This window comes from Oryzias melastigma, linkage group LG2, assembly GCF_002922805.2.
Source record: "Oryzias melastigma strain HK-1 linkage group LG2, ASM292280v2, whole genome shotgun sequence".
Taxonomy (NCBI): Eukaryota; Metazoa; Chordata; class Actinopteri; order Beloniformes; family Adrianichthyidae; genus Oryzias; species Oryzias melastigma.
Genome location: NC_050513.1, coordinates 16,850,084 through 16,864,196, shown reverse-complemented (window position 1 = coordinate 16,864,196; position 14,113 = coordinate 16,850,084). Strand labels below are relative to the sequence as shown.

At 36.9% G+C, this 14,113-nt stretch overlaps 1 protein-coding gene and 1 long non-coding RNA gene across 2 annotated transcripts; one reads left to right on the top strand and one right to left on the bottom strand.

Annotated features, from left to right (window-relative positions):
* Window positions 1-1,555: 1,555 nt before the first annotated feature.
* On the bottom strand, window positions 1,556-7,882 carry LOC112156783 (zinc finger protein 501-like). The gene is made up of 2 exons (XM_024289140.1): window positions 7,621-7,882; window positions 1,556-4,430 (listed from the first exon to the last, which is right to left on the bottom strand). The coding sequence occupies exons 1-2, from the start codon at window positions 7,763-7,765 to the stop codon at window positions 3,190-3,192; spliced, it is 1,386 nt and encodes a 461-aa protein (XP_024144908.1). The 5' UTR covers window positions 7,766-7,882; the 3' UTR covers window positions 1,556-3,189.
* A 3,340-nt stretch (window positions 7,883-11,222) lies between these two features.
* Window positions 11,223-13,633, top strand: LOC118599576. Its single transcript, XR_004948983.1, has 2 exons — window positions 11,223-11,283; window positions 13,035-13,633. It is a non-coding gene; the product is annotated as an uncharacterized LOC118599576 (long non-coding RNA).
* The last annotated feature ends 480 nt before the right edge of the window (window positions 13,634-14,113 follow it).

Below are 14,113 nucleotides of genomic sequence, written 5' to 3'. Positions count from 1 at the left end.
GTACTGGACGATGGTTCCTTCACAGAGTCTGCAGATTTCTTCAGCAGCAGCAGCTAGTCGCTCGCTGATCAACTCTCTCAGAGACTGAAGGGAAGACATGGTTCCTGCAGCTGCAGAAGATCTTCAGCTCCAACAAACACCAAAGTCCTCTGAACAGCAGCAGCTCCGATCATCTGCTAGTCTCACAATCACAGGAAGAAATTATTAACAAAAACTTTTCTCCTATCTTTGATAGATGTTTGATCATCTATCAAAGGATCACAGAGTCATTTCAGCTCAGCCTTCAGACTAGCAGAAAAGATAGCACATGTGAAACTTCAAGACAAAAGAATCCAACCAACAACATCTGATTGGCTTAGCTTTGGAGGGAAACCTGCAACACCTTTCTGTGGTTGGTTTAGCTTTCCCTCCCCCACTAGTCCACTGCACAGGGGTCAGCATTCCAAAGGGGGGTGGTAATCTCATCTTCAGTCACTTCCTGTCGTTTCTTTCAAAACTAAAGACTTTTTTAAACACGCAAACTCACAAAGACTTGAAAGGCTCAAAGTCACACAAGCACCAACGTCCTCTGAGCACACGCTAACAATGCTAGCATCTTGTGCTATGACCTCTAGGTCACGTCCAGAAACTTTATTTAAGACGAAACCATTGACTGTATATAAAATAACTGGACAGAGCAACCCCCCTACTTCCTTGTTCCATATAGGAAGTACCACTGGGTTGCAACAAGGCCAAAATCCCATTGACTTACATTGAGAAACAGACAGTTATTTCTCTGTCATTTTATATGTCAGAATAATCATTCTTCCTCTGCTGCTTTCTGCTTAACTTCTTTTTTCTAATCCTAATTTTTTTCCATTATCACAAGTTATTAGAGTTATAAATTGTTAAAAATATTTTTACATTATTTTTACAGTCAATGGACAAAACGTATAAACTGCTCAACTGAACCACTATGTGGTTAAAAATGCTTTCAATGCTTATATAAAATGTTTCTATTCTTGAAAGAAAATCTAAAAAAGGGATTAAAAAAAACAGTTTTGGGTGACATTTATGAGATGAGGTCATCACTCTGTTGTTCGTTACAATGTTCAGATTTTACTGCAAAACCCATCTAAGAATAAAGAGACTTTCTCCTGTTTGTTTAATGTCTTCTTAAACTATATTAATGTATAGAAATCTACAAGAAACAAGAAAATTTAAAAGCATCATGACCTTGAAATACTGTGTCCATAGAGAATATGAATTTAAAAGGATTAAATTTGGTAAATTACAAAGAAAAGCAATGATTGTGAAATCATTAAATAGTAAAATAAAATGGAGAAGTTTCCTCAAATTCAATAATAATTAGACCAGAAAATGGATGGCTGTTAAATACTTAAGAGTTATTGCTGATCACATCGGAAAATTTTCCAGCCTTTACGTGTTTCAGATCCAGATCTGGGAATGTGGAAAAACTAAAATAAATCCCATGCTGCTATTTCTAAATTCACTAAACAATAATCATCTGTGTTATTGTAGAGAAATTCAGGAAAAATGGGAGACCAATCACACATATTTTGGGACCACACTTTTATTAAAGTTTACCGGATCAAAGTTAAAGATGAAATAAAACAAATACCTAAAAAGGAGTTGTCTTCAAATGTACGGCTATATCTGCTTGGTGTGATTTCTAATGACATCTTCAAGAGGAAACACATAAATATACATCATATATTATTAGTCATTGAAAAAAATGATCACAATAAACTGGAATAATGTAAAAATTAACGCATAAGAGCCCATGGTGACACCAGTGTAACAAAAAAATATTAGAATTGGGTTCTGTGATCCACTTGGTATGTGGTGCATTCCACATCATTTTATTTTTAAGGAAAAATTATGGAGTTTGATGTTTTTAAAGAGAAATGTAGTAAATAATATTTCAGTCTTTAAGTTTGAGATCATTTATAGAAGAACCAAATGAATAACTTAACATAATTATGTATGGCGATGACTGTGGTCACCTAATACGATAATGGATAAATGAGTAAATGGAAGGCCAGTTCAGATCCGACTCCTTTTGTTTATATTTATTTGTTTTTGCCTTCTTGTTTGTCCATCGTCTGTTGGTAAATACATGTAGAAATATGTTTATTCATGGGATGTTGTAACATATTTTAGTCTGTAAAGTTTTGTTATGCGTTAGATTCTTGGTTATGCTTGTGATTATGATGTGTCAATACTTTATATATTTTCTAGTGATCCTGTGACATATTTTTGGTGACAAGTTAACAGGGGGAACTTTGCATTCAAGACTAGGAAAATATAGATTCAAAACATAGACAAATTATGGTCAAAACATAACAAATCGTAGTCAAAACCAACATGTGAAAAACAAAACTAAATTTGGTATTCATCTTTTTTTTACAAAATAATTTTGTCTTTAGCTTCCTTTTGACAGAAATCTTATCCAACAGTTTTGGCGTGAACATAGCATTGTTCAAGACACTTGGATATGTACACCTGCATATGACTATACATTAAATGATCTAAAATCACCAAATTACAATTTCTCAGATGAACTAACCTACTTCACTGTTGGACTAACGCAGCTTTTTTTTTTACATTTCAAAGAAACAGCAATCATTTCTCAGTATAGGACTTCACACTTAAAACAATACATGCAGTTATTGAAACTGCAGGACAGGAAAAATTGCAGGGAGTAGCGGGTTCGGACTGCAACCAGACATTCCCCACACAGACCCCACACCCCTGCACATTAATCGATTGTCAAATTAATTGTTGAACGATCTGGTTTTAACGCGTCAAAATTTGCTGCACATTGCCACATTAGCCTCACAAATTGTATATGTCCAAGGTTAAATTTTGTTGTTGGCTGCATGTATTTTTTTAGTTTTAAGAGAGAAGTTCAGCACTGGCCGCACATATTTTAGAAAGTATATGCTAATAGTCACTTTTTTTTAATTTATATATACATTAGAATATATTGTGTTCAAAGATGTCATTAGTAATTTTGTAAATAGTCCTCAATGAACAAATGTTTTGATTTGATGGGTGTGCTTTGAAATACTTTATACTATATATGTTTATAAACTTGGATCTTGTTTTGCCCATTTAACTTGTCTGAAAAATGTATCAGAACTCTGAGTTTTGTGATCTGTTGCTTCCCTAGTGGAGAGCACTTTATCAAGAAAGCTGTTTCTGCTGTGTGTGGGTTAACATATGATATTTGAGATGATACATTTGCCTGAAACTTTTGCTGCATTCTGTACACGAAAAAGGCTTTTCTCCTGTATGAGTTAACATATGAATCTTAAGATTATGACCTCTACTGAATGTTTTATGACAATCTGTGCAAGAAAAAGGCTTTTCTCCTGTGTGTGTTAACATGTGTTCTGTGAGAACAGAATTTTTTCTGAAACTTTTTTTGCATTCTGTACAAGAAAAAGGCTTTTTGTCTGTATGCGTTACCATGTGATCTGTGAGATAAGACTTTTTCCTGAAACTCTTTTTACATTCTTTACACGAAAAAGGCTTTTCTCCTGAACATGTTGACATATGATGTGTGAGAATTGAGCTTTGCTTGAAACTTTGGTCCCAATCTTTACAGGAAATAGACTTTTCTCCTGTATGAGTTAACATGTGAATCTTGAGATTGTAACCTCGACTGAAAGTTTTGTGGCAATCTGCACAAGAAAAGGGCTTTTCTCCTGTGTGTGTTAACATGTGATCAGTGAGATGAGTACTACACCTGAAACTTTTTCTGCATACTTCACAGAAATAAGGCTTTTCTCCTGTGTGAATTCTCATGTGTTTTTTGAGATTAGAGTTTAGGCTGAAGTGCTTTTTACAAACTTTACAGGAAAAAGGCTTTTCTCCTGTATGGATTCGCATGTGATACTTCAAACCCTGACCAGTAGTACAACTTTTTCCACACTCTTTACAAGAGTATTTCCTCACTTTCCTGTATCTTTTGGCAGGTTTGTTTGAGTCTGACTCTTCATCTGTAGTTGATGATGATTCTTCATGCTGGATTTCTTCTTCATCTTTATTATCATTTATATTAAAGCTCTCCTGATTGTAAAGATCTGGTTCACTGTACTCATTTTCCTCATTAGTGGGAGTCTCCATAAACGTATCATTCTCAAGCTTCATATAGAGCTGCTCTTCATCCTGACTGATGCATAGCTCTTCATGCTCATCTTTTATCTGAGGAGGTTCTGGTTCTTCCTGCTCCTCTTTTATCTGAGGAGGTTCTGGTTCTTCCTGCTCCTCTTTTATCTGTGGAGGTTCTGGTTCTTCTTGCTCCTCTTTTATCTCAGGAGGTTCTGGTTCATCCTGCTCCTCCTTTATCTGTCGAGGTTCTGGTTCCTCTTGCTTGCCATGGAAGTTTTTCTCCTGGTCTCTCAGATAATCTTGGGGTAGATCTGGAGTGAGATAAACACAATTAGAAAATGTTAGTTTTTTTTTTTCCAAAGACAGCATTTCTACCTGCGCAAATACATCAATCATTCCAAGGTGTGAAAATGATTGGGAAGAAGCAAACTTAAACATCCCATTTCTCTTATACTTTACTTCAAGATCCACTGCAAATGAAAATTATGAGGTTTTGGGTGTTTTAACATGTTCTTATAGCATTTTTCACATAGTGGAAAACATATATCCAGAAAATTAAGATAGAAACTGTGTTTCTGGGTAATTATTTATTCAAATTCTGGTGAATTAAGAGCAGATGAAAAAATACCATTTTAAAAAGCTTTGTAGCTGTTAAAAGGAAAAAATACTGCAGAAAAAAAGACAAAAGCTAACAATTTATTTTTCAATAAACACATATAAAGCTAAAACATATAAAGTACTTCCAAACGCAAATCTCAACATACACACATATAAAAAATTGCTAATTGTAAAAAAAAATAATGTACCTTTGAAGTCAAGGTATATGTAAAATACTTAAGATTCTCATACATAAAAACAATCAAAGTGAGTACATTATGTTTAGTTTAAATGTAGAGACTATTTTGGCCAACAAGTGTGTGTGTAACTATAGAGTGTGTGTGTAGACAAGCCCCGCCCATTTTAGTTTATCACTTAGTCCTGGTTGTTTTATGATGTTGCTTCCCTCTGTTGCCATCTTCTTCTCCCTCCCCCACCCCCTTATTTTTTTCCGTCCAGTCCAATAACAAAGAAAAAATAAATAAATAAATAAAATAAAATATAATCAATACAAATAAAGTTTAGCATTAAATACAACAGGGGTTTATACTCAATAAATCTCTGTTGTGATAGTAAAATCTGCCCAACACAAGAAGCTCTCAGCCCACATCTGTTGGCTCAGCTGTTGGACAGGACAAGTTAAAAAGATATATATATACATATACATACACACATAGACTCTATTCTACTACTATTCTGTGATAATTTTTCATGTGAGAAAGCTTGGTGACGACAGCTTTAGTATCTTCCGAACTATTGAACATTTTTAAACAGATGTGATTCCTTTGTTCATTATAAATCCTGACAAATTAATTATGTTTTTTTTATCGTTGTTGCAGCAGAAATATGTAGGTGAATATTCAAAACTAGCTCATTTCTGTGTAACTATATATTAGTTTTGATTGTTTTTTACAGAATATGGAATTATTTATTTTAACTTCGTCAACATTTGTGGACATGACATTTTGAGTCACATTAAGGCAGTGTTTCAAAGAATGGTCTTGTTCTGCTCTGATGTTGATTGATCTATGTCCATTTTGTATTTTAATAATCATAGTATATTTTCTGCTGGTTCTATAGGCAACTCATTTGAAAAGGTCAAACATTTCAAAAACAAATATGTTAATAAAGTAAAAATGGACGATCATATGTAATAGCTGGGGGTTTAAGTTAAAAGTATTTAGGTACTCTGTAAATACTCGCACTAGGGCTGCCACAATTAGTCGACTAATCGACATTTAAAACAGTTGACGACTAATTTAATAGTCAGTTAGTTGGTACTTAATAATACATAGAGTCAGAGTAGTAATATTACTGCAAATATTCCGGCATCATGCTAGCTATTTTGGCAAACTTAAGCTTTTTTTTTTTTTAGCTTATCAGAATATTTTGGAATTAATCAAATATTTTGCCACCATAACTAAGGCTTTTTTTTATTATTTTAGGTTATTTTGGAGTTTAGTTAATATTTCAGCTATATGCTAGCTGTTTTGGCTAACCTATACTTGTTTTTTCAGTTTTTATGCTAATTTTGCATTTAACTAATATTTTAGCTGGTTATCAGCTTCAGGGTTTTCAGCAATTAGCTTAAGCAATTTCAGCATTTTTAACTATCAATTTCAGCATGTTCAGCTATCATCACTCGCATTTACACCAACGTTATTGCAAGTAATCTAGTTTTTAGTTAGTTTAAAGCTAATGACGTGTATGGTCTGATTAGTCAACAAATTGGAAAAAATAATCAGTGATTATTCGACTATTAAAATAATCGTTTGAGGCAGCCCTAACTCACACGCAGATCAGTTATGTAATTTCTTTTCTCAAAAGTGGCAGCATCCAGCTCTGCTTTTGTTCTCTCTTTAAGACCCAAAAGGAGGATGTTCACTTACATGACCAAGCTAAAACTGGTAGGGTGAACCACTTCACTTTGGGTGTCATTTTTGTACGGAGATGTTTTCAATGTTGATATATACCTGATTGTATATTTAATTTTCCTTGAATAATTAGGGTTGTCAGGGTAGATTTTGGGTCATAAAGATATTATAAAGGTATTAACAGTAAGATTTTTTTGTAGGATTTTAACAGCTGGTGTAGCTGTAGCAGCAAAAACATAATAATATTTTTTAATGCAGATTAAGAAAAGCACTGAATACTCTTTGGAGTAATCTCGGGTGATAAATTATTTGATTTAGTTCTTGATGTCTTATTAATACCCAGATGGTTTTATGTTCACAAAAGCTAGTTTTAAAAAAATCAAACCACTCTTTAAACTCCCACTCAGATCATCTTTGAGCTATTGTAAAAGTCTTCCCAGTGGTCTTTTATTTGTTATTATTTTGTTTTTAGTCAAAATTAAGAATATCTGTGTTGTTTTTCTGGTACATAGTTTCTGCAGATCAACAGTGATTTATTTGAAATTTGCTTCTGAGTTGACCAATAGCTGCAGAGTAAGCCCACTCATCTTCCCATCATCCCTCTAAAAAATTGACTAAATATAGAGGACTGGACTGAGTGACCCTTCCCCACTCACATTTCAAATAGGAAGAACCTGCTGGCTCCAAGGAACCAAAATTCCACTGAGTTCTTTTGAGAAATATCTGTAATTGTATTTGTCGAATAACCATTCTTGCTCTGATGCCTCCTGTTGCATAAAATAGCAACTGAACTGGCTTCATTTGTATGGAGCTGGAGTTGAGGCATCTTCTACAGGTGACGTCACAACCTCTCTGTCCACCTTTGTTATATGGCCAATGCCCCTAATGTAAATTTTGTGATGCAACAACAAAATTAAAACAACAGTACTGGTACTACCAGCCGAACAGTTTTAGCCAAATACAAACTCGGACAAGGACAATAAAGACATCATTGGATCTATTTATCTGCAGGTGGATGCAGTGAACGTACCTATGACGTACAGCTGAAGCTGCGGGTTCCAGTTTGAATGCGGCAGTCCTCCCTGTAGACAGAGCTCCTGCTCGTTCTGGACGATGGTTCCTTCAGCAGCAGAAAGTTGTTCTCTGTCAGAATCTTCCTGAGGTTCTGAAGACATGGTTCCTGCAGCTGCAGAAGATCTTCAGCTCCAACAAACACCAAAGTCCTCTGAACAGCAGCAGCTCCGATCATCTGCTAGTCTCACAATCACAGCCACGTTGTCTTTACGTTCAACACGCATTCACTCATTTACGACACTTTAGCTAAAGAGGATTGTTCGGAACCGAACCACGTATCGCTACATCTCTGTAGAAACCTCACGAACGTCCCAACGAAACACCGCCGTCCTCTCAGCACAAGCTAACGCTGCTAGCATGTCGTACTGTTTACATCCGGGTCACGTGCAGGGACTTGATTTAAATTTGAAGTTATAAAAAATTTAAAAAGAAACGTATAAGCAACTAAACCTAATGTGTCAAAAACAATAACATTTATTATTTAGGAAATAATTTAGAAAAGAAAACCTAAATAGAAATACATATAGTTTTGTATCATAATTACAGTGGATAAATGTGTAGTATATAAAATAAAGTGTGTAATTAAGAAACAGCCTTTTTATTACAGATATGTTGCTTACAGTTTGCAATATTTTGCTTCCCAAACCACACCAGGGCCCAGGTTCGACTTGATTACTGTAACAGTGTTTTTACAGGACTACCAAAAAAATCCATCAGGAAACTGCAGCTTATTCAGAACTCTGCTGCTCGGGTTCTCACAAGGACCAAGAAAGTAGACCACATCAGTCCAGTTCTGAGGTCTTTACACTGGTTACCTGTCTGTCAGAGGATAGACTTTAAAGTTCTGTTACTGGTCTATAAAGCTTTGAATGGTTTAGCACCAAAATATATGACTGACCTCCTGACCCAGTATGTACCAGCCAGACCTCTCCGGTCATCAGGATCCGGTCTTTTATCAGTTCCTAGAGTCAGAACTAAACATGGAGAAGCTGCATTCAGCTTCTATGCACCACAGATCTGGAACAGACTTCCAGAAAACATTAGATCAGCTGAAACACTCAGTGTATTTAAATCCAGGTTAAAGACTCACCTGTTCTCAGCTGCATTTGATTAATATGTATTCAAACGTTTACGTCCGCACTTTTTATCTATGCTTGTTTTAAATTCAGCTCTATTTACTTTTTATGTTATTTTATTGATCACATTTACTATTTATTTCTCTAATGTTGTGTTATGTAAGCATTTTGAATTGTTTTCATACATTAATTTTAAGGGTAAATTTGTTAAAATCCTTTCCTTCCAGTTGTAAAACTGGTGGTTATCCTTTATCCTTTATCATAGCAACTTACTCTCTGAGCATAAGAGCAGAGTTTGGTTCAGACAGAGTACTTAGCATGATGTGTTCTTTGATGGTCCTGCTAAAAGAGGCACAAAGTTTATTAATAAATATTCCTGGAAGCAGTTTTTATTGCTTTTTTGCTTTAATATTATCTTTATTCAAGTTTTTATCTGTTAAATGAATGGATTGTTTTTAGTTATTCACATGTATTTACGTGCGACCAGAACAAACAGTGATGGAAATTCATATCGGCCACACCCATCCCCACCGCCAGCGTCACGGCTCCGTTGCGCGTGCGCCGCAGTCTTTTCCGGACTTCGAAAGGAATTTCCACTGCAGGCGTTCACGTCTTGCATCGGCGGACTGACCTCTCCGTCGCTGCGAATCCGTTTCGTTGGGTTCAAATTTTGACGGACGACGCAGCTTATCTGCAGCACTTTTTGTGAAGTTAGCGCTATTCACGACTTAAACCGGAAACCGCGCGAGCGAATGTAAAGTGCATCCGGCATATTTTCAAAATAATAGCCGGATTTTGCAGTTGATATCTGCCAGAGAAGATGGAGGAGACTCCAGGACCAGTTTGTGAAACACAAGAGAAAACAAATTCTCCCCAGTGACTCCGCAGGTGGAACACAGAAGGACTGGAAATATGCAAAAATGATGTCCTTCCTGAACCCACATGTCCAGCCCAGGAGGTTTGTCTATAAATGTTTGACTTTATTTAACATTACTGAAAGCAAAATGTTCATTTTGTGTCCTCTCGTTGGAAATGCACACGTTTAGCTCAAGAAGCAACATACGCCCTGCACTCTCCCAGGAAAGAGAGGCGACAGAAAGCATAGGCGAGGCCCCTCCCTCCCCTTCACCAGCTGCAACCTCTGGGACTCCTCCCTCTCCCCTTGCACCATCCGCTGCGGTTAGACAAGGCCGGTCCCGCAGCCCAAGAGAAAGGTCAAACCTGCATCAGACAGCTGGAAGCAAGAGGACCACCTCTAGATCCTTTGAGGAGAGACTCGTTAGTCTTTTAGAGGAACAGTCAGATGAAACTGTGGTCCCAAAAGGTCGAAATGATGAGGTCTACCACTTTGCACTAAGCCTAGTGCCCGCACTGGCAGGCCTAAGCGAGGAACAGCTGTACAACGCAAAGATGGGCATTTTGAGGGACATACGAAGAGCCAGAGTTGATGGGGCAACTGGCCACCTTAATAACCACCACACACCGCCACAGACCCCACAATCCTTCCAAACCCCACCACAACATGTTTATTGTAATCAACCCTCATCTCCACGGCCTACAGGTGCATATGCAGCCATGTTGACCGACGAGTTGGACCCACAAGCAAGAGATTTTTTTGACTTGTAGTTCGCTGTGAGTATTTTTGTTTGCTGTGCGTATATATTTTTTTTACTATAGTCTTAATATTTGTAAATAAAACTTGTTTGTGTTCTTATGTAGTTATTTACCGTAATCTGGGTCTGTGCGACTAAAATAAGGTGTAGCACACTTTTTGCACATTTTTCCAAAATTACAACACTTTCTTCTTTTAGATTACTATAGTTTAAGAATACTCAAAACTAGTGGGATTTAGTTGATTTAGTCTTGTATGTTTTTTGTAGTCAAATCTAAATGTTATTGTTTGTGTGAAGCCAAATTTGCTCTATTAGTTTATTCGAAAATGTATACATACATTTCAATCTCTTTAGATTTGCTTTTCTTAATTTCATGTCTCTAAATTGATTTCTAAAATATATAAAGAATTTTAAACGTCATTGATATCTAGTTAAGCTGTGTTTCGTTTATATAGTTTCTGCACATGACCCGGAAGTAAACAGCAAGCGGTGTTAGCCTGGTGTTAGCAGCGTTAGCTTGTCCTGAGAGGACGGTGGTGTTTTGTTTGGACGTTTGTGAGGTTCCTGGACGGAAAGGTCGATACGTGGTTCGGTTCCGAACAATCCTCTTTAGCTAAAGTGTCGTAAATGAGTGAATGCGTGTTGAACGTAAAGACAACGTGGCTGTGATTGTGAGACTAGCAGATGATCGGAGCTGCTGCTGTTCAGAGGACTTTGGTGTTTGTTGGAGCTGAAGATCTTCTGCAGCTGCAGGAACCATGTCTTCCCTTCAGTCTCTGAGAGAGTTGATCAGCGAGCGACTAGCTGCTGCTGCTGAAGAAATCTGCAGACTCTGTGAAGGAACCATCGTCCAGTACGAGCAGGAGCTCTGTCGTCAGCGCAGACTGCTGGATATCTGCTGGAAACCACAGCTTCAGCTCCACGATATAGGTATGTTCACTCCAACAAAGGATAGAACTGTTCAACTTCCAGAACATTCTGATCCAAGTTCTAGAGGAGAGATGACTGCTCCTGTTCAGGGATTCTGGTCCGCCATTTTGAAGCGGTAAACAGGCGCGCTGCGGTCCTTAGCTTCTTTCGGTCTTCGATTTCCTCTCCGCCTCACGTGGATCTGGCAGCAAGGTGGGTGCTGATGCACCGTCTACAAAGTGCAAGCTTCGAGAAAGGGCATTCTGTAAAAATCAATAATCTCTCAAAAATGAATAAATGTCTACATTTATATGAGCTAGTAATGAAAACTCATCACAATATTCATGCTACAATAAATATTTTTTGAAAAATATTCTGCCGTATTCTTGATTGTAGTAGGACAACACAGTCATGATTGCTTAGTCCAGAAAGTGTGGTGGCTGTCGCTTTAATGTTTTCTGAGCTATTGAACGTTTTTGACAAAATATGATCCACATTAAAGTATTTAAAAATCAGACAAAGTGAATTTCTGACAATCTTTGTTGTACAAAAACAAGGTCACGTTTGGTGACTGTCCATATTTCAAAAACCAAAAATATTCCTAAAAATTCAACAAAGTAACTTTCCCCAAAAATCTTTGTTGTAATAGAATTGCACTCCTAAGATGGGTCTTATTTCAAAGTTTGGTAACTGTGACCAAAGTATTTTCAGAGCTCTTGAGCATTTTTGATTCATTATTATTCATACTTTTTAAATAAATACTTAAAAGAAGTGACTTACTTTTAATATTCTTGTTGTAGTAGAAACATATGCTGATGGTTGGCCACAGGGGAAGGTTTGGTGACTGTAACTTGTGAATTTTCTCACTTATTGAGCATAATTTTATTATTCAAAGCTTGATTAAGAATAAAAATATATAAAAAATGACTAAAAAATAACTGAATATAACTAAAATAATAAAACTTAAACCATTCACAAAATCACAGTGAATCAGCTCATTTTGACATGGAAAAGGCGTCTTTTCTTTTTGGCATTGTACTGGTATACTTCACGTTACTACTGTAGAGCACTCATAAATTTGTACAGTCAATGAGAGCGATGTGGTGCAAAGCTTTTTTTCTCCACAGCCTTATCTGCCGATAAACGTGGATTAAAGACTTTATTACTGTGCAGCGCACCTTTACTCCGCTTCAGAATCCGCTGGAATTACGTTAATTGCATTAAAGGTTGAAAAGTTACAATAGATGAAAGTTACAGTTCTAGTGTTAGAGGATTTTAACAAACTTTTTTACTATTTGTTTCAATTGCCGCCAGCACAAGACGGCATGGACTTAAACTGAACAACTGAAATGTACATTCTAATTAAATAAATCAATAATTCTTGTTTGAGGTGTGCTACATCTGCACACACATGGATTTTTAAGGTGCACCTTTGGAAAAACCCAGTTCACACTCTAGATATATTTCCTTCAGCAGGTTATTTTTCCCAAAAGCAAAAACCTATCTTGTTTTCAGTACAGAGGAAGTTCAGCTCCATTCGAGATTTTATGTCTTCAGAAACACATTTTATTCCATTGTTGAATTCTCAATTCTGACCTTGATGTGCCGCAACGCTCAAATCCCCCTGCTGCCGCATCGACGCGCCACATCCGATACACTGCAGGTCTCCAGGTTGAGTCTATACATTGACCTCACATCAAACTGAACACTTCTACCACGTTCAGTGTGAACGCAGCTTAAAAATGCTTCTTCTTGTGTTTGTGTCCCTGCAGTCCTCCCCCAGCATTGGGTGACTCAAGAGGATCTCCACAACCAGCAGAGGAACTTCAGAGTGGAAAAGGAAGAACTCAGATCTCCTCAGGTTGAAAGGGAACAGGAGGAACCAGAACCTCCACAGATCAAGGATGAGCAGGAAGAGCTCTGCATCAGTCAGGTTGAAGAGCTGCTTAATGTAAAGCAGGAGACTGATACCTTGATGGAGATTCCTATTTATGTGGAAAATATGTACAGCACAACAGATCTAAACAGTCAACAGAGTTTTTATGCCACTGATAGTCAGGATGAAGAAGGAAGCGCACCTGAAGAATCAACATCAACTCCAGATGAAGAGACAGAGCCACAGAACAGAGATCAGAGGAAGAGAAGAGACAGAAGTCATGTCCAAAGTGTGGCCAGCTCTCACATGTCAGAAGGTCAGTGTGACTCTGATTTTGGAAAAATATCCAAGACTGTAAGTGTCTTAAAGATACAGGAACAATCTCGAAAAGAAAAGAGTTTTTCCTTTATTAAGCCTGTTAAAAGAGCAAAAATTGCACACGGTGTGTTATTCCAAAGGGGAACTCAGGCTAATAAAAGACTTGTCTTCTGTGAAGAGTGTGGTAAAGTTTTTGGTTGCAGGGCTAGTCTCAGAATTCACGTGAGAATTCATACAGGGGAAAAGCCCTTTGAATGTAAAGAATGTGCTAAGAGTTTTGGTAATAAATCTAATTTCAAAAAACACATGAGAACTCATACAGGAGTCAAACCGTTTTCTTGTCAAGTATGCAATACAAGTTTTAGTCAAATATGTAATCTGAAAACACACATGAGAACTCATACAGGAGAAAAGCCTTTTTCTTGCAACCAATGTAATGCAAGTTTCAGTCATAAATGTAGTCTGAAGATACATGCTAGAACTCACACTGGAGAAAAGCATTAATCTTGTAGAAAATGTGATCAAAGTTATTTTAAAGAGTCCAGTCTCCAAAGACACACGAGAACTCATACAGGAGATTTTTTTTTCTTGTAAAGAATGAAAGAGTGTGACAATTAATCGATGTATCCAACCAGATTGAACTGTCTGTGGCAGTTC